The sequence below is a fragment of the Phoxinus phoxinus genome (assembly GCF_949152265.1).
Source record: "Phoxinus phoxinus genome assembly, chromosome: 1".
Lineage (NCBI taxonomy): Eukaryota > Metazoa > Chordata > Actinopteri > Cypriniformes > Leuciscidae > Phoxinus > Phoxinus phoxinus.
The window spans coordinates 5,022,146-5,049,698 of NC_136876.1; the positions used below are offsets into that span (position 1 = coordinate 5,022,146).

The 27,553-nt window shown below is 39.8% G+C and overlaps 3 protein-coding genes across 5 annotated transcripts in view; 2 read left to right on the forward strand and 1 right to left on the reverse strand.

Moving 5' to 3' along the window:
- Nucleotides 1-18,749, forward strand: part of LOC306999529 (uncharacterized protein) — a 56,613-nt gene extending 37,864 nt beyond the window's left edge. The window contains exons 3-6 of one of the 2 annotated variants that reach the window (XM_079614272.1): nucleotides 7,513-8,865; nucleotides 14,029-15,132; nucleotides 16,434-16,513; nucleotides 16,786-18,748. In XM_079614272.1, coding sequence (XP_079470398.1) covers nucleotides 7,513-8,865; nucleotides 14,029-15,132; nucleotides 16,434-16,485 — 2,509 coding nt within the window. In that variant the 3' untranslated portion in view covers nucleotides 16,486-16,513; nucleotides 16,786-18,748. Of the gene's footprint in view, nucleotides 1-7,512; nucleotides 8,866-14,028; nucleotides 15,133-16,433; nucleotides 16,514-16,785 lie in introns of both variants that reach the window. The other variant, XM_079614271.1, reaches the window with a different exon arrangement.
- LOC306999562 (uncharacterized protein) overlaps nucleotides 1-27,553 on the reverse strand; it is an 825,164-nt gene that overhangs the window by 406,471 nt on the left and 391,140 nt on the right. The gene's annotated exons all lie outside the window — the stretch shown is intronic.
- The window catches only part of LOC306999681 (uncharacterized protein), a 110,703-nt gene that overhangs the window by 76,842 nt on the left and 6,308 nt on the right, over nucleotides 1-27,553 (forward strand). Inside the window, exon 1 of one of the 2 annotated variants that reach the window (XM_079614563.1) lies at nucleotides 20,665-20,707. The exons of the other annotated variant lie outside the window; for it this stretch is intronic. The gene's annotated coding sequence lies outside the window, so the exon portion shown is untranslated. Of the gene's footprint in view, nucleotides 1-20,664; nucleotides 20,708-27,553 lie in introns of those variants that run through there. 2 annotated transcript variants of the gene reach the window in all.

Genomic DNA, 27,553 nt, shown 5'->3' on the forward strand with positions numbered 1-27,553 from the left:
TTTTTTTTTTATTTTCCCTACACTGTAGGTCCGGTCAGAGGTGTAGTGGTAAAAAAAAAAAGAGTAAACTATAAATTCTATAGTTTTTATACGGTGTATTTATATCCTGATGACATCGCTATAGGCTATCATTTGATGGTACTACCAAGGTTATCACTGGTTGTTCCCTCATCATAGGTCACACAATCACTATTCAATTCATACATTAATCTAAGTTCTTGTAAAAAAGACTCAAGAAGGAATAATATGGTTGAAATCTATAAAGTTTACAAAATGACAAAACGGAGAGAACAAAAATATTTTTAACCCGTAGTTACAAAACAAAAACGGTTGTTGTATTTTTAAAAGGCAAAGTTGAACACCAAAATTTTTATTTGAACTGTAGCCTAGGCAAATGCTGCACAAAAAAAATAATATTGACGAATTTTTGTTTATTACTTTTTGCACCTTAATTAAACATTTAAAATATTCACAAATTAATATGGATTTTGTTGTTGTTGATTTATTTTTCTAAGACAAAATTAGAACCTGGAAATGATATTATTCCCGCAGTGCTGAATGAGAAGAGCCATATATCTCTGGAACCACAGCCTACAGAAAGGGGATTTATAGGCTAATGATAATAAATGTGTCTGAAAAAATAACGAGGCATTTTAATTGTTTATTAATAAACTATTGTTTTCTAAATCAGTGTCGGCTAAAAACATATCTCTGCTGTTAAGCGGATGCGCCTTTAGAGAGAAATGCACCTTTCATACGCATTACATAATCAGAAGGTATTAGCTTTCGATTCGAATTTGTTAGTTTTAAAGTGGACATTTCAAGCTTTAGCCTACATAGACTATTTAGTTTCAGTTCTCGCGCTCCAGTTCACAGAGCGCGACTGAAAGCGCGGCTGATTGTTTTATTTGATTTGACAAAAGCACAACGTTTTCTTGTTATTGCGAGTTTACACAAATAAAAGTAGTTGCGAATAATGTATTATTAGTTTCTGTATGACCAGAAATGATAGAGTATTTTTAATTGTTTCACTGTTGATAGGGAAATGCAAGTGTTCGCGCCCGCGCGTCCGTGCCATGCAGTGCGCGCTCACACTCCGCTCCACAAACGCTTGGATATGCATCAAAATCTTGTTTATTTGTGATAATCTTAGGCTAGCCCTGTATTATTATGGTCTAACCCGTGAGGCTACTGACAGTAATGCAGCGCAATATAAAAGACTTCGTCTTAGGTTTAACAACCTCTGAAACTAATATGAACAATATGAAACTAATAGCCTAAGCTTCATTTAAAATGGCTTAGGAACTATATGCTATAGAGGTGGATAAACGCAATTTAGAGGTGGATAAACGCACTTTGGAGGTGGATAAACGCTATTTCAGAATTTTGGGAGGTGCCCAAACGGCGTTTACGTGCGTTTAGCCTCTACATCCCTGGGTCCGGTGGTAGCCGTGTGCGGCTAAGAGCTGTGCTACTTCTTGGAACACTTTTTCATTCCGTATTGCCCCATCCAGCTCTCGCTGGATCCGCTCCTCGGCAACCAACGAGAGGAACGTCTGCACCTCGTCCACTGACCACGATTCAGCCATTTCTTGTTTGATTTTTTTTTTAACTTCTTTTGTCAAGTAAATACTCTAAAAACAGGTGCTACCGCGTTGGCTGTTGTCTGGCTATTTAAATCTAGCGGATTTAGTCGTGTCTCGTATCGCAAATACAATGACGCTGAAGTGACGATTCTGTCTGACCAATCAGTGATCTGCAGTGTTTTCACGTCACATTTAGTATCAGTACGGTACGCTTGGAACCTCAACAGAGGTGGTACCATTTAAAGCGAGCCGTGCCGTACCGTACCATGCAGTGGAAATGCGCCATACGTGAGCCGTACCGAACCGAGCCGTACCGTACCATGCAGTGGAAACGCGCCAAAGCGTGCCGTGCCGTACCGAACCGTACCGTACCATGCAGTGAAAAAGCGCCATAACATACACACAGCGTTCCTTCGACCACTAACATACTACCACATCCATTGTGGCTGGAACCTAATACTCCCTCTAGTGGCTTAGTTTCTAAGATCTATAATTAAATTATTTTATTGCAATACACTTATATTCCAGCTGTCTAAGGGATGGTCTGGCTAAACCTGACTGGGATGTGGTATGGGCCAGATGTTTCACTTCATTTAAGAATCTGGCACACTGTAATTTGCTCTGGCCCCCTTCCTGTTCGCAGGAGTGATGAGATAGTTAGTAGATTGTGTTCACTCAATGGCTGGCTGTCTGGGTGGTGTCCGCGAAATAATATAGAATTCATAGACAATTGGAAAAGTTTTTGGGCCAAACCTGACCTGTTGAAAAGAGATGGTATTCATCCCTCCTGGGATGGTGCTGCTCTTCTCTCTAGTAATTTGGCTCATAGTCTTGGAGCTAAAACATGACAATCTGGGGCTCAGGTCAGGAAGCAGACAGACTGACTTAACCGACCGTCTGCTAGCGGCCTCACGTCACCAAGGTCAGATAAATCCCATCACATAGAGACTCTTTCACCTAGATATCATCATATAGAGACTGTGTCTGTTCCCCGAACTTGGAAATCCAAAAAACTTTCAAACCCATCTAAGGTTAAAAATTTAATTGATGTTCAACAAATAAAAAACAGATATAATACGGATGAGCAAATGATAAAGCTTGGGTTGCTGAATATTCGATCTCTTACTTCAAAAGCGCTAATAGTTAATGATATGATTACAGATTATAACCTAGATGTGCTGTGTTTGACAGAAACCTGGCTAAAACCAAACGATTACATTGCTTTAAATGAGTCAACCCCACAAGATTACGGTTATAAACATGAACCTCGTCTGAAACGCAAATGAGGAGGTGTTGCTGTAATTTATAGTAATATTTTCAAAACCACTAAGAAATCTAGTTTTAAATATAATTCTTTTGAAGTGTTGGTGCTTAATGTAAAAAAATATAGTGTAAACGATAAATCAGGTTTGAAAATTCTGCTGGCTACTCTATACAGGCCACCAGGGCACCATCCAGACTTTATCAAAGAATTTGCTGACTTTCCATCAGAATTAGTATTGGCTGCAGATAAAGTACTAATTGTTGGTGATTTTAATATACACATATATAATGAAAAAGATGCATTGGGATTGACATTTAAAGACATTGTAAACTCAATTGGAGTTAGACAACACGTGTCAGGACCTACTCATTGCCGTAATCATACTCTAGATCTAATACTATCACATGGAATAGATGTTGATGCCGTTGAAATACTGCAGCAGAGCAATGACATCTCAGATCATTATCTAGTCTTGTGTAAATTACATTTAGCCAAGGCTGCAAAGCCGTTTTATAAATATGTTAGACCTATCACTTCTGCTACTAAAGATTGCTTTATCAATAATCTTCCTAATCAGTTTCATCATCTCAGCATCCCGGATAGCTTAGAAGAACTTGATATTGCAACAGAAACTTTTAACTCTCTCTTTTCCAGCACTTTAAACTAGGGCTGTCAATCAATTAAAAAATGTAATCGCGATTAATCGCATGATTGCCATGAGTTAACTCGTGATTAATCGCACATTTTTTATTTGTTCTAAATGTACCTTAAATTAATACTTTTCAAGTTTGTAATACTCTAATCATTATGGGCATGGATAAATATGGATGCTTTATGCAAATGTATGTTTATTATTGAAACCATAGTCAACATAGAGCATGAAGACGAGACATGTTTCAAAGGTCATAGATGTTTTTCAAAGAACTTGTTCATGTCTATAAGACACATGAAGAAAGAACAAAGAAATACCAGGTTCCCATTACTTCTCTTTTTTTGCACTGAGCAATTTACTAAAACAAACATGATTCGATTTTTGCATGACAGGCCAGCTCTTCTGAAAATGCTAAATTACATTTATTATTTATTATTACATTAGTTTTTCTCTCTCTGTGCCCATTTTGATGAAGCTAAATTCTCAATAAAACTGTTTTCATTGGTACATTTTACTGTTTCTGTTGTCAAACAAAGGAATGAATATGAAATAGTGACTGAAACGCGACCCATTAACCCTTTAGCTGTCACTCCCCTTTTTGAGAATGGACATTAAAATGCACTATTCAAGCTAAAATGGTTGTAATTCAAGAATGCTTTGGAGTATAGACCTAAATTTGGTCTTGTTTTAAAGGGAAAAAATTACAGATTATTGCTGATGTGAAAGCACTTCAAAAAATTAAAGTATAAAAAAGTTATGGAAGTTTAAATTTACATTAAATCCAATATAATTTATTTAATATTTTTCTTTTATATAAAATATATATTTTACAAAATAGTTTTTACTATAAAATTACTATAAAATCAAAGCCAAAAATCTAACCAAGGTGTGTTCCAAATTTGAAGTTGATATCATAAAAAATGAAGTTCCCATGAGATTTTGTTTAGGCGTATTACCAAAAGTAGCCTCCGGGTGTCATTAAATTCCATTGAATTTAACTGTATGCATTTTGCCATAATAAATGTATCAATTTCTGTCCAAATATCACTTCTGTCACAAAATATGGAACATTGAGACTCAGACCTTTCTGACAATATGTGTTTTGTCAAGATTAGAAAATATTTTGATCATAAATTATGAAACATAATGATGCCCAAAAGGGGAGGAGCCTGATACAATAATTTAGAGTAATGTTTCTATGGTAACACAATGTCCAATTTCAAAACAGTTTTCACAGGATGAATTCTGAGATCGTAAGCTTTCAAATGATACCTAATTTATGATAACTACTAAAATATGTAATGTAATAAAAAAAGGCGATAAAAAAGATAATATCATATTTTAGAGGATAATATATATATATTATAATTTTTAGAAGATAATATAATTTTATAATTTTTTTATTGACAAATACTAGATTATATGTTTTCTTATGAAATTTTAGCATGAAAACCAACATTTTAATGACTAAAAGTGTGTGCGTCGACTTTTTTGTGACAAAGGTCAGAACTCCTGTTATGATGTAGATTTTTTTGAGGTGCGCTCTTGTCATAAATTCATCTATTACTGTTCCTGCATAATTTGTAACAAAAAACAGTGCTGAAATATCTATTAAGGAGTGTTAGACTTTTCCAACAATATATAGTTTGTCATGATTAATTTAGGATTTAATTGTAATATAGTGAGGTAAACGTAGGTGTCCCGTATACGGGACAGTGACAGTTAAAGGGTTAAACATAACCAGCTCTCCCTTCCAAGATGTTAATCTGCACAAAAATCCCGATAATCGAGTCGTCGTCTGATGAAATCAATACACATAAGATAAAGACAATATCTGTGCAGTGATTTCGGTTATACTTGCATGTAAAATTAGAGAAGCAACATAATATCTGTGTTTAACTGAATTAAAGCGCTGCTCCTCTCTACTGAGAGAGAGAGAGAGAGAGAGAGGTGCGCGCGTGCTGGGAGAGCACCGGCGATTCTCAGAAACCAAGTAAGGTTTGGGCGCTTTTTTGAAGAGAAAAAAAATCGCTAAAGGTGTCTGCAATGTCGCTAATTTGGCAACACTGTGAATCTCCATTTCTCCAACTAGGGGTTGGGTCACGGGTCAAACTGAAAATACGCGCTGCGTTAATCGCGCGTTAAAAAAATTAGTGCCGTTAATATGATTTTGCGTTAACGCGAAAATAAACATAATCCTAGGTATTTATTTGAAACAGTGGCTAAACTAACGAAAAAGAAAGCTTCATGCCCAGTTTCCAAGAAACACAGCAGTAATGACTTTTATGAACTTCTTCACTTATAAGATTGATAATATCAGGGACAAAATTATAACTATGCTACCGTCTAATACAGTATCGCATCAGGAAGTGCATTGTAGTCTCCCTGAGGGAAAATTTGATTAATTCATTGCTATAGGAGAGGAAGAATTTTGCAAACTCGTCAAATCATCTAAATCGACAACTTGTATGTTAGACCCTATACCGACTAAGCTGCTGAAAGAGATGCTTCCAGATGTCATAGATCCTCTTCTTAATGGTTTAAATCATACGTATCTGACCGTTATCAGTTTGTAGCAGTAAATGAAGAGATGTCTTATCGATCACAAGTTCAGTATGGCGTACCACAAGGCTCAGTACTAGGACCGCTGCTGTTCACTCTGTACATGATACCATTAGGAGATATCATTAGGAAACATGAATTAGCTTTTACTGTTATGCTGACAATACTCAGCTGTATATTTCTTCAAAACCTAACGAAACTTAACAATTCACAAAATCAACGGAATGCATAGCTGATATAAAAAATAGACAAGTAATTTCCTACTACTAAATTCAGTAACAATCTGTTACCTTAAATTATACGTTTATCTCTGTAAAGCAGTTTTGAAACAATCTACATTGTTAAAAGCGCTATATAAATGAAGATGACTTGACTCACCAGATGATTCACTATGTATTAATAGGGCTTATATTACTCCTAGTGTATTGTATAAGATGAAGGTTAGATCTGATCCATTCTGTCATCTATGCAACACATCTACAGTAGGTTAATATTTGCATATGTTTTGGGAATGCCCAACAGTGATTACTTTTTTCAAGACCCTCTGCTATTCCTTCTTTTGGATGACTCCGCTCTCCAGTTGAATGCTCACCAAAAAAGGACCTTAATGGCGGCAAGCACTGCTGCCAAAAATACTATTTTAAAGCTATGGATACCATCCATACCTACAACTTTCATTTGGCTTTCTTATTTTAGAGACACTGTTTTACTGGAAGGTACCACTGCCAAGGTCAACGGCGCAAAAGACAAGACTATTCAGAGCTGGGCAAAAATCTCGGCCAATTTGTTAGATAAGCTGAGATGTTGACATCCTACATTTTCCTCTCTCCCTGATTTCCCACATTCTACATATTCCTTTCTATGTTATTGTTTTATTTTTGCTTTGTGTGTGTGTGGGTGGGTTGCGGGAGAATACAACAATTTGCGGGACTGAATATAAATATCTATGAATAACATCTAAACACTAATAAATTGTTATTCATCTGTTGCACAAAAGCAACAAGAAGAACTAAAACAAAAAAGAAACGATTCAGTTTATTTTTATAACATGTTTGCAGCATTGAGCGATGTAGCCAATCACAGACATATGTGTTGATTTCTTGAACGCAATGGCCAATCAGAAGCATTTAAGAAAGAAACCCCAACGCTTAAAACTGACTGTTTGTTTAGTGCTGAATTCTGCATGCTGGCAAAACCTCTGATTATAACAAACAAAGTGTATGAAAGATTCATTGTGCAGTCAGCTTCATTGATAATAACTGAGATTTGTGAGATCGCGATGAGCTGAGATTTCAGTTTTTTAGTAATTATTAAGGGAGCGCACTTTGCGCGCATTCAGTCATGCAAAAACAAAAGTAAAGATGGCAACATCAAATAAAAATGTCCAGGCCTGGCCTCTCTCGATCTCCTCCTTTTATGCTTTTGACACTTTTTTTTTTTTTTGGCAGAACTACCAGAAAGCATGTGGAGGGAAAGGACAGAGAGAACGAGGAGAGTGAAGAACTGAGAGAAGTGGAGGAGGAACATGTTAAACCTGGAAAAAAATCTTTGAGTCGCTCAAAGACTAAAAAGACATTTTTAAAGAAAAGAGACGAGAAATCTTTCTCATGCACTCAGTGTGTAAAGAGTTTCACAACCAAAGGAACTCTTAAGCGTCACCTTAGGATCCACACTGGAGAAAAGCCCTTTGAATGTGATCAGTGCGGGAAGAGCTTCACATACAAAGAAAGTCTTGAGTTTCACAAGAGAGTTCATTCTGGAGAAAAGCTGTACGCATGTGATCAGTGTGAAAATAGTTTCTCAAGCAAAGGAAACCTTAAGAGCCACATGAGAGTTCACACTGGAGAGAAGCCTTTCACATGTGATCAGTGTGTAAAGCGTTTCACAACCAAAGGAACTCTTAAGCGTCACCTTAGGATCCACACTGGAGAAAAGCCCTTTGAATGTGATCAGTGCGGGAAGAGCTTCACATACAAAGAAAGTCTTGAGTTTCACAAGAGAGTTCATTCTGGAGAAAAGCCATACGCATGTGATCAGTGTGAACATAGTTTCTCAAGCAAAGCAAACCTTAAGAGCCACATGAGAGTTCACACTGGAGAGAAGCCTTTCACATGTGATCAGTGCGGGAAGAGCTTCACTAAAAAAACATATCTTATGGGGCACATCAATATCCACACTGGAGAGAAGCCGTTCACGTGTGATCAGTGTGGGATGAGTTTCAGTCAATCAGCATACCTTAAAGGACACATGAGGGTCCACACCGGAGAGAAGCCGTTTATGTGTGAACAGTGTGGAAAGAGTTTCCCACACAAATATAGTCTTGTACTTCACAATAGAGTTCATACTGGAGAGAAGCCGTTCACATGTGATCAATGCGGCAAAACATTTATTAGGGCATTAGAGCTGAAGAAACACCTGACAGTTCATACGAAGGAGAAGCCGCATTCATGTTCTGTGTGTGGAAAGAGTTTTTCACTGCGGCAATATTTAAAAATACATCAGAAAACTCACACTGGTGTGAGAGAGTACATGTGCTTTGAGTGTGGGAAGACTTTTACTACAGCAAACTGTTTAAAAGTGCACCAGATTATTCACACTGGAGAAAAACCTTACAAGTGTTCACACTGCGACAAGAGATTCAGGCACTCATCACATCTGAAAACGCATGAGAGGATCCACAGTAGAGAGAAGCCACACGCGTGTGATCAGTGCGGGACGAGTTTCTATTTTAAAAGTCGCCTAAAGCTACACCTGAAGATCCATGCAGTGGAGAAACCACATAAACGCAGTCTGAGATCACGGTAAGTAGTTCATATTTATGTGCTGAGCAACCAAGTCTCTTCTAAGGTAGTTTCCAAACAGCCACGATGAGGAACAGGACATTTTGACAGTAGATGGCACTCATGGAAAAGCGGAAAAACAACAGCGCTGCGCTACTTTGTTTCTGAGACCCATTAGTCATGCCTGCTACAGACTGTGCAATTCTCTAAGATCAATCCAAATCACATGTACGACATGTATCTAATAAACTTGGGTACGACATGTATGTAGATTGTACAGTGATTAAACCTATTGAATCCTAGGCTATGGTGGAAGTTAGTATAGAAGAATTAAACGTCATGAGCATGTGCTAATGGTAAATAGGGCAAGGTAAATCGCACAGTAATTGCGTTTTTTATGTGTGCTGAATAAAAGAGGTCATGGCTTGGGAAAATAGGCCTACTTGGTAAATAAAATTTTGCAAATGCCGCTTAAGGGAAAATAGTTTTAGGTTTTAGCACTATTTTGCGTTGATTTTTCGCATTTTTATTGGCCAGACAGTAAACGTAGGTCGTAGCAGCAAACACTGCTGATCGTGTTAAATTTCTGTCGCTTTTAGAATTAAAATTAGAATATTAGCCTCTATTTGGTCGGAAGACCGCGACAACGGCCGTCTTTGAACCTCTCTCACTGTATGACATTGCACTAGGTTTAGGAGCCACGACCACAGAAACCGCCCGGATTGGTCATCTTTCGTCTGATACTGTTCAAAATCCTACAATGTGTACCGGGCATTACGGAGAACATCAAACAGTATTTTCATTTCTTCAAACAGCCATTCGGATTTTCTATTTGCTATAGAAAAGAGGGATGCTTCCAGATTATTTCTGCTTAGGTTTTTACGCATACGCAAGGGTCCGCGCACAGTGTGCATGACACTATTTTCTTCTCTAGAATAGTGTGCGCTCTCCCTGATTTAACCTGATTTAACCTTGCCATGCACATGCCTGTTGAATTTGTATTGCAGCACTGACGTGTCGACTGATTGGGATCACGCTTGGTGAGCCTGTCATCTTCGAGTACTATTTAAAACGAGCCAATGGATTTGGCGTGCGTGACTCGCATCACACACTCCGGCGCAAGACTGGAGTGGCGCGGGTATAAATATTGAAGTGGATGCACGCACTAGTTATCTTTCGCTTTGGAGCCGATCGTATGACGTCTCTGAAGAGTGCTGTTGTTTACAACGAGCGAGTGTGTTGGTGTTCCTCTGGAAAACTCCCAATGCTGGTGGTTTCTACAGCGCGAGTGCAGCGGTGATTGCGAGCTTTGAGCTCTCAACTGCTGTTTTAACAGGTTTGTGTTGTTGACGTCTTGTTAGAGGGCGGAAAAGTGAGTGCTTCACTGTTCAGTGTTGCTGCGGTCATTCCCATGTGCTGGTGAAGGGTTATGAGGCTGTCCCTCCAGTGGAGCAGTCTGTTGCGACATAGGTGCACCTGTGTCCGACGGCCGCTGCCTCTTGAGTTCTCGTCCGTTCCGACGGACAGAGCTTGCAAAGCCTGCGGGCAAGCCGCCACCTCTGTGTGCCATGGCGCTGCTACAGGTCTACCAGGCCAGGGCACCCATGGACAAGCACGAGTGTAGCCCAGACCGTGCGCTCATAGGTGAGCACCGAACTGCATCCAACCTCGCCCTCCATGCCACGAGGGTTGTGGCGTGCATGATTGGTCTGACGATGTCCACCTTAGTGGTTCAGAAGCGCCATCATTGGCTCAGCCTGGTTGACATGGCGGATGCAGACAAGCTTCGGTTCCTGGTCTCCCTAATTTCCCAGGTTGGGCTGGTCGGCGATGCGGCGGAGAACTGCGCCCAACAGTTCTCTGCTGCCTAAGCTCAGACGGAGGCCATCCGGCACATCCTGCCCCGGCGGTCTGCTGCTGCCTCCACCCGTCCGCCGGTGGCAGATCCTCCACTTGCTCGTCACCAAGGGCGCCCGCCTGCAGCCGCCTCTACTCCCACTGGACCATCGCAGCAGCCTCCACAGCGAAAACGTTCCTGAGTGGGCCACCCAGGGATGAAGTGATGATCTTAGGAGATGGTCATCCGATCCACTCCCTTCACTCAGAGGAGGCCGGGTGAAGTCTTTGTTTATGTGTGTCTGTTCTGCCACTGGCTCCCAAAAAAGCAGAGCTAGCGGTACCCACATATTCAAAGAAAGAGCAGTTTCTCTGTTCCTGGGCCCCAAGAGGGCTAATCTGACGATGTGTGACCCTGCATAGCCTTGCACCCTTCAGCCCCCTCTTGTTTGCCAGCCGGCAGCTGGGTGCGGTTCGAGGACCTGGTCATCCGCCTTCTCACGCATACCCTGCCGCTCAGTGGAGTAAGGTAAGTGCTGCACTGCACACTCAGACCCTGCTTCGGGCCTCGAGCTGGGTCCCTGTCCCCCTCCTCGCTGCCCCACCTCTCGAGCCGGGTCCCTGTCCTCCTCCTCGCTGCCCCACCTCTCGAGCCGGGTCCCTGTCCTCCTCCTCGCTGCCCCACCTCTCGAGCCGGGTCCCTGTCCTCTTCCTCGCTGCCCCACCTCGGGCACGTCTGTGGCCCCTGCAGGGAACTACACTGCGACCAAAATGGTCGCATATGCGACCTTTTGAAATGCCATTGCGACCCTAATTTTTAATGGGTCGCAAATGTATCACTGATTATTTTTGTTCCTACCTTATGTTTTAGGCAATTTGCTATGATTTACTATGAGCATTTATTAAAACAGAAATGTGTATTTTAAGAATACGTTTTATAACGTGCTCTGGGCATTCAACACAAAGTTGGCTTCAGCCCCGCGACTTATAAAGTAATCGGGTTGATGTGCGCGTTTATATGTCACACGTTTCCCGCTGTTCGCGCACAACCATTCTCCTCTATTGGTTCTTTATTTGTTTTAAACAGCAGACGTAATATTAATCCGTCTCTGGTCATGATTTGGAGACAATGAGCATTGAACCGTTTTGCCGTGCTGCTTATATTTATCACGCAGTAAAAATGCCCCTCCTCGCAGCCAAAACCAGTCGTCTGTGGATGAGAATCCAAAACAATTAGTGGGACGTTGTCCTGCTTCACTTCACAGGCGCTGAGTGAAATGAGAATTTTAGAATGACGGGACACTCATTTATCTGACACTTTATTCAACAGGAAGAACAGCTCGTTCCGCGCGTCATACGTCATTGCACATGCGCGGTCCTTTCAGTTTCGGTTTTCAATCCGATCAAGTGTTGACATGTTCTCTCGATCGCATTACAAAAGGAATAAACCACCCCTTTCAATCCGATCGAAATTGCATTCGGATCGAGCTCAATCCGATCGATTAAGGTGTTTACATGAAGATTTTTTTAGTCCGATTGAGCCGTCAATCCGATTATAAGTGTCCATGTAAATTGAAGCTTCACAATGACAGTATGAAGCACGCGAAATGTATAGACATGTACATATCCCGTGACGCAGCAGCAGCACTCCCTACTGCATTTCGGCGTCAAGCAAACAGAGCAAGTGAGGAATCTGAATTAATTAAGTTCAATGTGGCTTATAATATAGCCTTATTTGTGGCTTATATTTCACTTAATTGTGAAGTAGACATGCATTTTTATTTTTTTATTTTTAATACTGAATAGTCAATAGCTGCTGAAAATCTATTATTATATTAATTTATGGATTATATTTATTTTATTTTACGAGTTCAGGAGTCTGCCCATCTGTGGCAACCATAGCATGTTGAAATCCAAAAGAAATTAATTTAGCACATTATTGTGTACTGTATTTTCTATTGCAGTAAATCTATCCCAACCAATGTTAAAGAAAACAAGGCGGCATGTGGTTTAAAAGATGGAAAGTAAAATAAAAAGCCCATCTGTATGCAATACAGTTTCATTATTGTTCATTATTATCCAGAGCGGCTTACTATAAATAATTTGTGCGACCAAATCATGTTTTGCACCACTAACTGAAAAAGTTAGTAGCGCAAGTGCCACCAGTGGAAAAGGTTAGTGTAGTTCCCTGCCCTGGCCCGGTTCATGAAGCCCAAAAGTGCTTCCCAACTTCGGTTCCCTTCCCAGCCGGCCCAATCTGACCATCAGACACGGCATGCGATTCTTTTCGCTTGGCTACCACCCAGGCTAAGTAAACTCGTCCATGGGATGAGGATCTCTTTTCTAGTCTGGAGATGGATTCGGTCCACTGCATCTCTGAAAAAGACTGGGTGGAGGGTTAGTGCTGTATAGAAGTGAGAAAGGTTCCCACTGAAACTCTTCAGAGGCTCCTGGGGCATATGGTAGACGCAGACGCTTGGCTTCCTCCATATGAGGACCGCTTCAGCACTGACTTCTCGACCGAGTCCCGAGGTGGCCATGGCAGAACGGCACGCTCCGTGTGAAAGCACCCTGGCCTGCCGTCAAACCCTCAGTCCGAAACAGGCCTTTGTTCTCCGGGCCAACGGTCTCTAGAACGAGTGTTTAATAACGACTGAGGGGCCACGTACAAAGGGCATGCAGTAACGGAGGTCTGCATTGGCATCCATTGCGTTGAGTTGCAGCTGTTCGTCTCGCTTTGAGACCCCGCTACTCAGCGAATTTGTGCTGGTCTGGAAAGACAACATTGCGACCGTTGCGCTACACTTCCCTCGCATGTCACAACTCGCCCGCCGCCACCTCCTCAGAGTCAGAAGCTTCTGAGGTCGCTTCTTTCCACTTATTACTTCTGGCCTGCTCAAGAGCCTCACGACAGCCTATGGCCCAGGGAGAGTGGAGACTTCGTCCCCAGGCGGTTCAGCTGCCTGGGACCACTTCGGGGCCGCACAGTTACATATGTTGCCCCTCCGGACTCGTCCCTCCGCCAGTTGTCTTTTTCTCCTGTCTGAGTGGACATCCCTCGACACAGGAAAATACTTGGCCACAGCTTGTTCAGCGTCCATGGAAATCTGAGTGTGTTTGTGAAGCATTTTCATGTTGGCGACAACTTGGCTCGTGCACATTTCCTGCAGAAGCTCACCATGTCACCGTGTGCAGAAGCTCATTATATTCAGATGTGTTTTCTCCATAGAAATGTGTTTTTTAATGGCTTAAAACAATCTGAGTTATGATTTATGTGATTAGTCTGAAATATTTGTTATTCATCTCACATCATGTCTGTTGGAAATGACACTTGTTTGTTTTTGGCAGAACTACCAGAAAGCATGTGGAGGGAAAGGACCGAGAGAACGAGGAGAGTGAAAAACTGAGTGAAGTGGAGGAGGAACATCATGTCAAACCTGGAAAAAAAAAATTGAGTCGCTCAAAGACTAAAAAGACATTTTTAAAGAAAAGAGACAAGAAATCTTTCACCTGTACTCAGTGTGGAAAGAGTTTCACAACCAAAGGAAGTCTTAAGCGTCACGTTAGGATCCACACTGGAGAAAGGCCCTTCGAATGTGATCAGTGTGGGAAGAGCTTCAAAACTAAAGAAAGTCTTGAGTTTCACAAGAGAGTTCATTCTGGAGAAAAGCCGTACGCATGTGATCAGTGTGAAAATAGTTTCTCAAGCAAAGGAAACCTTAAGAGCCACATGAGAGTTCACACTGGAGAGAAGCCTTTCACATGTGATCAGTGCGGGAAGAGCTTCACTCAAAAAGCAAATCTTATGGGGCACATCAATATCCACACTGGAGAGAAGCCGTTCACATGTGATCAGTGTGGGATGAGTTTCAGTCAATCAGCATACCTTAAAGGACACATGAGGGTCCACACCGGAGAGAAGCCGTTTATGTGTGAACAGTGTGGAAAGAGTTTCCCACACAAATATAGTCTTGTAGTTCACAATAGAGTTCACACCGGAGAGAAGCCGTTCTCATGTGATCAATGCGGCAAAACATTTATTAGTTTATCAGCCCTGAAGACACACCTGACAGTTCATACGAAGGAGAAGCCGCATTCATGTTCTGTGTGTGGAAAGCGTTTTTCACTGCAGCACAATTTAAAAGTACATGAGAAAATTCATACTGGTGTAAAAGCTCATATGTGCTTTGAGTGTGGGAAGACTTTTACTACAGCAAACTGTTTAAAAGTGCACCAGATTATTCACACTGGAGAAAAACCTTACAAGTGTTCACACTGTGACAAGAGATTCAATCTGTCAGCAAATCTGAAAGCGCATGAGAGGATCCACAGCAGTGAGAAGCCACACACATGTGATCAGTGTGGAAAGAGTTTCGCTTTTAAAAGTCACCTAAAGCTACACCTGAAGATCCATGCAGTGGAGAAACCACATAAACGCAGTCTGAGATCACGGTAAGTAGTTCATATTTATGTGCTGAGCAACCAAGTCTCTTCTAAGGTAGTTTCCTAACAGCCACGATAAACGACGGGACATTTTCACATGAACACGAATTTTCGGCTTCGTGGTAGTTTTGAATTTTCGAATAATTTTATGTAGTGCTTTTTGTGCATTCACGCGTTTGATGCGAAATCGAGTCTGCCGCCCTAGTTGAAAAATCTGAACTTCTGCGTCAATTCGCGCCACGTTAACCAATCAGGAGCCTGCTTGCTTCATGTGGCATAAAGTGACATAACATAGCATAACAAACTCCCGCTCGAAGTCACTCATTCAAAATGGAGGAGAAACTCATTTTAGCTGTGAGTGGTCACCCGGAATTATATGACTCAATTTCATACTTTTATAGAGACAGGAACAAAAAGGACCTCGCTTGGAAGAAGATTAGTGAGGAGATTACTAGTGAGAGATAGATACATTAGTGAGAGATTGCTCTCCAGAGCAAATACATAGCGGTGACTCTCTGGATAAATGATCGATCAACATCAGATATCTTGTAAAAAGATGACCGCCAACGGGTTTCGAAACTTTCGCCTCTGACGCGCGTAAATTTCGCTTCAAACTTATGTTTTTACGCGTAAATATTTTTTTATTTGCTGTCAGTTAGCAACACCGTCTGTCGTGCCAAACCAACAGGTGTCGTTTTAACCCTAACCTTAACGCCATGTTGACCAATCAGAAGCCTGAAAAAATGCTATTACCGCTTCTGGTAGGGTAACAGCCTGTTGTCATAAGCAGTGACCGGCGTAGTTTTGCATTCTGACGCCTCTGTTGCGCAATATAATGGGAGAGCTGTGCATATATCTGTATACATGTTATAAGCACTGTTAGCACAGGTATTAGCAGTAATATTTTGGGCACGTTTGCCATTGCACAGATTCGCCCAATCTCTGACTTCAAACAAAAGAGATAACAGCGCACACTCCAACGTCACCAAGCAAGAATCAGTTTCACCGTCTACACGACAAACACTGCAACCAGAGTTTCTGAAAATCTTCACCCTGGCAGGAGTTTTCAAAAAAGTTTGGTTTCAGATGCTGCGTTTGTGTGTGGATGAACGGCCAAACCAAAATCTGCGGTTTTGAAAATACGGTTTTGATCATCAAAAACAATCAAGAAAATGTTTTATTGCTGTAGCTTCGATAAAACCTGATGATGGTGACATCAATATGTTTTTGTTTTTTTACATGTGATTAGTCCGAAACATCTATTACTTGCATCATATCTATTGTAAATTAATCTTGGTTGTTTTTGGCAGAACTGAAGGAGAGGACAGAGATAACGCCAGTGATCCAGAACCTGCAGAATAAAACATCATGAATACTGAAGAACAAAGAGGTTGGTGCTTAAATTCTCCAGAGAATGTTTCAACATTTTTGTTTGACCTTGAAGCAAAACCGAACCAAACTATTTAAATATTGTACAAGCAAATTGGTTGCGGAAGCAGCAGCGGCCAATCAGCTTGTGCCGTGAAGTAAACGATGCGATTTCTTACAGATTACATGTCAAGTCTGCGTCATCTAGAGTGTCATGACCAAACTAGTGATTTATAATTTTATTTCACATTTGTCTCTCATTTGAAATCTCACATGATTTAATGTTTCTTTTAGACCTGATGGACGTGAACAAGAAAGGAAAAACAGAAGCCAATAAATCGGTCTCCTGCCCTCAGTCTAAAAAAATACTTCACGTGTAAACAAAGTCTGAAGGTTCACATGAGAGTTCACACCGGGAAAAAATCACATGAAGATCCACAGCGGAGAGAAACTTTACACATGTGATCAATGCGAGAAGAGTTTCACTCGTGCCTTCGTTCTGAAATCACATCTGCCTTCTCATCCTGAAGAAGAGCACCAGAAAAACTACACTGGGAAACTACACTTTTTCAATCTCATTAATTGTTTGAGATCTGTAATTTTTGTACTTCAAGTAATAATTGCTTAAAATAATAACCATTTTATCAACAGCTTATTGTTATTGTCCAATTTTATTTGTATCAGGAATATTTTATAGCATAGAATAAAGGAATTAGTTCCCAGCAAACACAGAACGGTCCCCTAACATTATTTTAATGTCTTTTTTTTTTTTGCAACAATAAAATATCTAGGGATGGGCAAGAATACTCGTTCGTGACAGCGACGAGCGACCTTGAAAACGATTTTCTGAACTGACCTGATAAAATGTCTATTTTTCTGATTGGTTATTGCAGCATTTGGGGCGGTACCTGAGATCTGATTGGTTAGTGTTCAGCACGCCTTCCAGACCGGAGAAATAAAGTGTGTAGCAAATTAGCTGTCAAGAAATATTAATAACCAATCATAACTTGTTATAATTGATTATGAATATTTGGATCAGTTAATAGAATTAACTTAATGTAGTAAAATTAATATTACAATAAATTAACCTGTTTGTGCCGTGAACACTCAGTTTATTAATTCAAATAAATGTGCTGTTATGAGGTGTGGAGGAGATGAACCCATATGCAGACCGTATGCAATTGAACAACGTTTATTGTAGGGAAAAAAAGGGGAAAACAAAACCCACAAGGGGGCAAAACATAGACAGGACAAAAGTGACTAAACTAGATAATGACTTGACAGATAACTAGACAATAAACAAACAGCAAATACAGAATCAGAACTTTCTCTAGACAATACTCTTGACAGGATACTCACAAGGTTTCACAATGTAAGACAATGAACCGGCACAGGACAGCAAACATAAGGGGATTAAATGGGGAGAAACTGATAATGACAACAGGCGACACAGATTAAACAATGGTAAATGGACTGCGTTTATATAGCGCTTTCACAGACCCAATGGTCACCAAAGCGCTTCACATGTTGCCTCACATTCACCCATTCATACACCGACGGCGGTGTCAGCCATGCAAGGCGCCATCCAGCTCGTCGGTAATAATGACTAACGAGGAGAACAAGGGGGCGGGGTTGAGTAACGAGACAACACAAGCACATGGCCCAAACAAAAGATCTGTCATGATCCTGCCTCAAGACTAGAGAAAATCAAGGACAAGAAGATCTCATCCATACCTACTCCCCAGTTCGCACACTTAGATCTTCCGATACCGGTCTGTTGACGATCCGTAGGCACAAACTATCATCGTTTGGTGGAAGGGCTTTCTATACCGCTGCCCCAACTCTCTTCTATTCCCCAACACATCTGATTTTTATGTATATGTATCTCTATCATGTTATCCATCTCAGTTTATTTGTATCGTTTCTATGTCATGTTTATTTGTACTTTATTGTACAATTGAGTTTTCTGAAAGGTGCTATATAAAATAAACATTATTATTATTATTATTATTAAGAGATATCTTGACTTGGAATTATTCCTAGTCAAATCTCAATTAAAGATATCTGCAATTTAATTATGGATAACTAAATCTGATTTTTGACTAGGAAGATCTTTCTTTGGAGATATTTGCATTTAGCTTTGTGACTAGGAAAAACTTCAATGTAGATTCAAAATCTACAGTCAAAACTCATTTTTAGATATCTTAAACGTACATGCAAGTACACCTTTGCTAAGCCCCACCTTAAACATTTTATTAACCAATCCTTCACTTGGAAACTGTTGTCTTACACCATTTTGTCTAGGAATTGTATAATAAAGGTCCTGCGTCTTTGGGTCATTTAAATCTGCTTTATACAGAAGTACTTCAAAAGTATGAAAATAAAAAGTATCTGGGGCACATGTAAAAGTGACATATAAAATGCAGAAAAGACTCAAGAAAGTGTTTGTCCTATTCTACATCTTAAAGAAGAATGATGTTGAGATGTGCATGCTGTGGATTAAATTGTGTTAGCCTTTATTCCCAAAACGAACACATTTAAAATCAGTAAGCATTTGTAGTGTCCTCATGTCTGGTGCAACATTTGCTATAATTTTAAAATAACTTTTCACCGGCACCGGCGCTCAACACTGAACACAGCAAAATATCGTCATCACGGATCTCTTGCTATAATACAATACAACACTACCACCTTGTGGGTTATTATTATTATTTTATGACACGAGTAAACCTGCATCAACACAGAAAGCACAATCCATACACAACGTAATGTACTAATCAATGTCATCAGTACACGTTAATGCCATTTACACTTTTATTAATTTATAGCCTACATTTAAATTCTTATCTTTTAAAATCAGCCTTCACCTTTTCTAATTGGGTCTGCCTTGATTCTGAAGCATTTTTCTTGTCCATCACATGTTTATTTGTACTATTTTTCATGTATTTGATGACTAGCGTTACTGTTGTTTGCAGTTAGCACTAATCATTAGGAGCTGAGTAAATCTATTCTCACGTCACACAGCAGCAGATTCGACTACATAAGCAAGTACAATTCAGATATCTTAAAATATAATTGTGACTAGTCGGAACTGAATTAGAGATATCTCTAACTACCTTTGCGTATGTGTGACTCATCAATTGAATATATCGATGACATCATTACAGATATCGTAATGGAGTTTTGACTAGTCAAAATGTATTTAAAGGGTAACTAAACCCTAAAACTACTTTTTTAGTTAATGATCTGTAAGACCTGTAAGGGGCTTTATTAATGCTGTTCATTGATTCAAGTAAATTTTTTGACATTTGGGTATAAAGTGTTTTAATTCTACAATATATGGTGTAAAAACGTGTGCTTGTCACAGAGTGCTGCCCTCTTCAGGTTGAACGGTGGCTACTGCAGTTGAATTTTCCTATTGGAAGTTGTGGTGCCCTGTGACATAAGAGGGCACCAGCTCACCACGAAATCTTTTTTTTTTTTTTTTTGCCTAATTATTAACACTACATCATACCAAAACTAACCTAAATGCATAGGTTTTAAATTTTTGATAGTTCGTTAGCATTTGCTATGAGCATTACCCTAAATTAGCCCCAGCCCGGTTCGTCTCTATCTCCACTTTTCCAGCATTCAATTATTGCCATTGGGTGGAGTCAGGCTCTGACCAGGGGTTGAGTTACCCTTTAAAGATATCTCAAATCAGATTTCTTACTTGTGCAATTATAATTGCAGATATCTTTAAATATTATTCTGACTAGTCAAATTATAATTATGACTAGTCAAAATACATTTATGACTATCCAAAATATATTTATAGATAGTCAAAACATAGTTGTATATCCTAAAACGGCTTGCCATAATAATGCCTAGTGCAAAATCCATTATAGATATCTTTAATTACAATTTCTAATAGTCAAAACTCATTTGAAGATATCCGGAAATATGTTCCAATGGAAGAATATTAAATATATTTTATATGCTATAACATTGTAGATATTAATTCCAATTTCGACGAGGCAACATTGGAATTAAAGATATATAGAATTTTAATTTAGAACTAACTAAGCTAAAATACGACTAGTACAGCCAGGGGTATTTAATGTTAAGGCGGCTTGCCATAGGCGCGTCCTCGATCACCTACCGTTAGCTGCCGATGACGTCACCGCTCGCGCCGTCTCTTCCGGCTCTCTTGAGTTTCAGCGTCGAGTCTTCTGAGGTGAGGAGAGCAGTTCACGGTATTTCTCATATTTACACAACCATCACACACACTTTATACAGTTTGATTAAGCGACAGGCTCATTTCTGTGTTGTTTTCATCGATCACAGCGATACTTGTGCGTCTTTTCTGGCGTCTTCTCACTGAAATAAACATGTAGTGCAGCAGCAGCGAGCATGAGGAGAACATATTGAGTTCATTCAGACCTGAGAGATTTTGAGTGCTTGTGTTCGTTTGTGTGGTTGTTTCGTCAAGTCAAAGTTTAAGATCTGTGAAGGGAATTAATGTAAACCGATCTCAAGTGTCATACTGGAACAGATTCTGCTAAATGCTTTACATTAAGCCTATGATGAGCCACGTGAGACATTAAAGCAATAGCCTACTAATAAATATGAAAAGCGTTTTACTCTTGGAACAATAGTGGGGGAGAGCTGGGACAGTTGAAACACTTCAGATAAACGTCGTTTTCTAAGATAAGGTTACAGATTTTTTTTAAATCAACAACTCACATGTGTGTTCTTCGGTGCAAATATAGGGTAGGCAAGGCAAGTTTATAGCACATTGCATACACAATGGTAATTCAAAGTGCGTTACATAGAAGAAATTTAAATAATAATAAGAAATACGAATAATTAAAACGGTTTAGATTAGAGAAATTAAAATATTCAAAAGAAATTAGAATAATTAAAACGGTTTAGAGTAGAGAAATTTAAATATTCAAAAGAAATTAGAATAATTAAAACAGTTTAAAATAAAAAAATAAATAAAATACAGTGCAAACAGTCGGACGCACAGTAGCACAGTGCTCATTCAGTAAATGCTAAGCTAAACAGAAGTGTTTTGAGTCTGGATTTGAATGTGGCTACTGTAGGAGCACACCTGATCTCTTCTGGAAGCTGGTTCAGCTGCGGCTGGCATAATAGCTAAAAGCGGACTCTCCTTGCTTTGAGTGAACCCTTGGTATTTCTAGCTGATGTGATCCTAATGATCTGTTGGGTTTATATTCAGTGAGCATATCTGCAATGTATTGAGGACCTAGGCTATTAAATTATTTATATACCAGTAATAATACTTTAAAGTATTAGCCAGTGTAAAGACCTGAGGACTGGTGTGATGTGTTCATGTGTAGGGCTGGGTATCGTTCAAAATCTTTCGATCCGGTGCCAATTCACCTTTGGCTAAGCCACGCCCTAGAATGTAGATTGACCAATCACAGCGCAGCCAAGAACGAGCTCCCACAGAGGCTCCGACACTTTTTCACGGCGCTCCATTGACTTCAACACAGGCGTCTCATATTTTTGGTCTCGGCAGGCTATTACGTCGTCGTTTTATAAAAAATATGGTTAAACGTTGTGCCTGGGGCATTTGTAACACAGATACGCGTTTCCCAGAGAGGTTGGAGGGGGGTGTCCGTTTTATCCCCTTCCCAAAACCGAAGTCAAATCCTGACAAGTGTCGTCTTTGGATTAAACTGTGTGGACTTCCTCAGTCAGCGAAACCCCTCAAGATCAACAACACACTTTTGTGCTCTAAGATACATTTAGTTTGAAGTTTTAAGTCATAAGTTTTATGCTGGTTTAGGTTATGATTTCGGTTCTCTGCCCTAATTGTTGATACGCTAGTAGGGGTGTGCAAAAAAATCGATTCACGTTTGAATCGCGATTCAAGCTTTGCCGATTCAGAATCGATTCATAGAATTCCAAAAATCGATTCATATATATATATATATTTTTGCCGTGTTAATATTGTCCTGAAATGAGTTTAGCTCAGCATTCCTATAGATGGCGCTGCGTCGAATTCACACTGACGCCTGCACACGCTTGTCATAACAAAAGAAGAATTGCAGCAAACGTCATTCGGCGCAAACCTCACAGAAAGAATTATTCAACCTGCTCCATCCTCACTGAAGGCGATAATTTGGGCGCATTTCGGCTTTTATAACCTCGAGGGAAAGACGGAACTTGATAGGACTCATGCTGCTTTGCAAAGCAAAAGTTAAGTATTTTGGAAACACCACAAACGTGAGAAATCCCATGGTACGCCATCACCCAGAGATTAAGATTAAAAAGACCGCAGTGCGTGACCGGATGAGTGAGTGAGTGACGGACACAGGCTGCTCCACACACAGCAACAGAGAGCTAGGGCTCGGCTGAGCGAAAAAACACTTAACTCCATCACTATTTTTGTTGAACAGATTTTTGTACCTTAACTGGGTTCCTGAGGCAGTTTATAACTTTCGAGAAGCGGAGATTGATCGGGAGATTATTGACATCTGCAGTCGGGGGCTCTCATGTTCGCTCTGTTTACGTCAGCTGTTTAGCGCGGTAATTTAGACAATAGGCTGTTTGTTTACAGAGTAACGTTAACTTTCGGTTAAAAAGGTTTAAAATGCTTGTGTAGTTGTGTCGAATTGTATGCACGTGTGGGAGTTATATGGTACGTTTAAGTTACTCTGTCTTTTGCAGACAGCAAGATGTAGGCTGTAGGCTTCATAATGTTCACAATGGTATTTCATTAGTAGTTGGTTTAACCATGGATGAGGTAATGGCTGTTATGTTATTTTCTTTTCAATGACGTTCCTTGTTTCATTGCTGGATTTATGGAAAAACATCAACCAATATTGCATATCCATAATTATTATAATGGATATAATTAAAGAATACTTACACTATAACGTAAATTAGAAGTGTAACGCAATTTTTTATTTTTTTTACGCCTATTTTGAATTTTACTCGAATACAAATACAAATACTTTTCCCCCCTCAACAAATACAGATACAAATATCGGCTGCTTTGCACACCCCTAGTCTACTACAATCAATCACATAGGAAAAATTAAACTACATTTACATACTGTGAATCGTTTTTTTGAATCGAGAATCGTTTTGAATCGAAAATCGATTTTGAATCGAATCTTGAGCCTAAAAATCGGAATCGAATCGAATCGTGACATTTTCTGAATCGTGCACCCCTATACGCTAGCACACGCTGCTAATAAATACAACTTTATACTCGCGTAGTCCGTTTGCTTTGTAAATAATAACGATTATAGAAGTGAATAGAGACCCACCCAGCTTTGCATGACAGTGTTTCTCCTGATATTGTTAGTCACAGCCTCCGTCTCCATTAGGATATGCGCTGGGTCATGTTTTGACTGTGACCGTTATGCTTTTGCCTCTATTTGGATGCCTTGTTGTTGCTTGCGTTTCACCGTTTGTCTTGAATATAGCCTTCGAGCGCACACTGCAGACACTTTTGCCTACTTCTATCGGACACTTTATTTGCTGCTTTATAAAAGTTTGATAAAATTTCAGCAGGAAGAGCTGTCACAGCATAAGCCATGTTGATACCAAACCAGAGCCCAGATGAAGTTGTCGGAGGTAGCAACAGTAACTAAGGGGGGCGGGGCTTAGCCAAAGGTGAATTTCGATACCTGTTTCGATGCAGGTTCCTAACGATTCTTTTTTCAAAACCAATTTTATGAAATCCATTTTAACAAGATTACATAACATATTACCTCAGAAAAACTTTTTAAAAAAAATGTATTTAGGCTAGTTTTATTTTTTCAGTTTGACTCATGCTCCTTAGCCAGTGCACAAAGGAACAACAAATGTTTTATAAAGCGCTCATGCTCACCAAAGCTGAATTTTTAAATACAGTAAAACTTTAGTAATATTGTGAAATAGTATTACAATTTAAAATCGTATCTAATATATTTCAAAATGTAATTTATTCCTGTGATGTCAAAGCTGAATTTTCAAAATCATTACTTCAGTGTCACATGACCCTTAATATTTTGTAAACTATGATATATTTTTTTATGATTCTTTGATGAAATAAAAAATTCAAAAGAAAAGCATTTATTTAAAAACTAAATATTTTGTAACATTACACATGTTTTAACGTCACCTTTGATAACTTTAATGCATCCTTACTGAAAAAAAAAAATCTGACTAACCAACACAGTTTTGAACGGCAGTGTACATTCAGTAGGTTATTATTTATTGCAATATAAACACTGTCCGAGTGATCAACAAGATATCTCTTCATTTACCAGTCGAAGACGGAGCAACTTTCTGCTCTTATGTTTACTCCGTGCACTGTCAAGGTCTTCATCATATTTGTCGTGGTACCGGTCTTTGCAGCAATTATTTTACCGCAAATACTGCATCGCGCGCTGTTGGCATCGAGCCTGGAGAAATGTACCCACACTTTTGATCGACTTTTCCACATCTTTAAGGTATTATGTGTGTGTGCTCGCGTCTCATATGAATATGTGCGCGGAGAGTTTGTGTGTGTGTGCTCGCGTCTCATACCATAGACAGTATATAAACTGGACACTGAGCGACCCCATAGGTTTCAACGGAGAAAAATGAAGTCAATTAGAAGCATCACTTCCTGATGGCTGGGCGAACTGCGCAGGCTCAAACTGAGCTTGACGACGTAGATGTGTCGTGAGCAACCTGTAGGTCTTCTAGTCGCTGTGCCGAGATAAATCTGAATCATTCCTTTCTGAATCTCGCAGTGACGGAGAGCGTGAGCATTAGCTGTCCATGAGCTAGGAGCGGGAGCAACTTTATCACTCTCTATGGGCTTCTCTCTTGACTTTATGCCTCCACGTCCCCCCGATTGCCTGCGAGCTTCTCCGCCTGTCCATACGGTAATTTCTCGACTTGTGCGACAGAGTCGCGCGGTTCTGACGCAATCGTTAGCCTATTTTTATAAAAAACGCTTCTACGGGGCCATAACGTAAGATACAAGGCAATGGAGCCTTTTATACATTGTCGTGTTTCTTTAGAAATAAATAATGGACAAATGGAGTCTTTAAACGCCTCAGATGTAAAGTTATTCGCTGTCAAAGTGACGCAAAAATGAATGGGAGTCAATGGAATGCTAACAGCAGGTGGGGGTCCGCTAGCCAATGGCGGCGCCCAGAGATGATTCAGTTTCCGGCGGATAGATTACCCCCTTGTCTCATACAAGTATGCGCGTCGAGAGTTTGTGCGTGCGTGCGCGCGTCTCAAATGAGTTTGTGCGCGGAGAGTTCTGCGCGTCTCGTGTGTGTAGAGTTTGCGTGTATGTGCGTGAGCGACTTTATGTGTGTCGCGTTTATGTGTGTGCATTTCATATTTGTTTGAGCACTGACGTTGATGAGTTAACTCCTTAGGTATCGAAATCTGGAACGAACAACATGTCATTTTTCGATACTCGACAGTATCGAGGCAATTCGGTCGGTACCTAAAAAGTATGGAGACTCGGTACCCAGCCCTATTCATGTGTTCTGGTTCTGCTCAGCGTTCTGTACGAGCTGCAACTGTCTTATGGTCTTTTTGGGAAGGCCAGTGAGGAGTCCATTTAGGCCTGTCGCGATAGTCGATAAATCGATTAATCGCACGATAAAAAAAATGACCTCGATAATTTTCTAGCCGTGATAATTTAATTTGCATACTTGTTTGTTATCCGCGACTGAATGACAACTCTCGTTTCCTTAGCGTAGGAGAAGTGAACCCTCTTGTCAGTTGCATTGTCTTTTGTGTGGGAAGGCGGGAGTGCTTGAGGCGACTGCCGAGAAGAGCGAAAAGACATAAGTTGTGACATGGAATTGGTTTCAAAGCCAAACGCGACAGCTGCAGTGTGGGAGCACTTCGGATTCAAACCGAATGACCGTGGTGAACCACTTAACCTGAGCGAGCCGGTATGTTGCATTTGTTGTAAAACAGTATCGACTAAAACCAGTAACGACGTTCACTGAACGCGTTCATATTTTCGCCGAACGCTGAACTGAACGAATCACTTTTCATACAATGAACGTGAACAAGAGATTTTTCGAGAGAACTCATCTGATTTTTTGTACATAGCATAGCCTATTTGTTAGGATTTTAGTATCATAATGATTAGGCTAATAAATGCACGCACAATTATCCGTGAACTTGATTTGAACAAATGCCTTTCAACTTGTGTGTGCAAACTTCAGAATTAAATTAATGTGCAGAAATTTGTACAAATAGAGAATATATGTAGGCCTACTATACTATAGCCATTAAAAAAACATTTATATTTGTTTCATATTTGTTAAAATATAATAATGTTATTTTTTTTCCATTTATGTTGATTTATGAGAAGTGAACAGCACGACCGAGTAAGATGTCTCATATGTGCAATATGAGACATGGAGCGGGTCAGACATGATTTTGACCGTTGAAGTTGTTATAGAAAGCCTTTCTTTAAAGTGAATTTCGTTTTGTATAAATTGTATCTTAATTTTAATCAATTTTTCATCAACCAATTGCCTGTATTTAATGAATAGGCCGACGAAACAAATATAACGGAGGCGCCCGCCGCGCTCACTTGCGCACGTGAACTAGAGCACATCCTAACTTAACGAAACTCAGTGTATCCCACACACAGACATGACAAATACATCAAATACACAAAGCTTGAAATGTCTTTAAACGAAATAATTCAAAACGAAAAAAGAAAAAGGCTACTCTCTGATTATGTAATCCATTATTAGGCTTATTTATGTGCATTTCTCTCTATAAGCGCGTTCACACAGAGATGGAGATTGTCAACTTCATCTTTGCAGCCGAGTCGACACTTTTAGAGAAAAGACTTGTTTATTAATAAAAATCAATACACGCGTCACCAGATTTACAGATGCTGTGTTGAAATAACATTATTATTAATAATAGCCTACATCTTTGTTAAAAGAATTTAACAAATGAACATGAACTAGTTCATTATCATCTGTGTGAACTGAGAGACTGAGAGTCCATTGCTTTTATTGTTTTTGGTTGTTTTGTTCATTGTTATTGTGGATATTGAAAATGTTTTCCATTTTCAGTG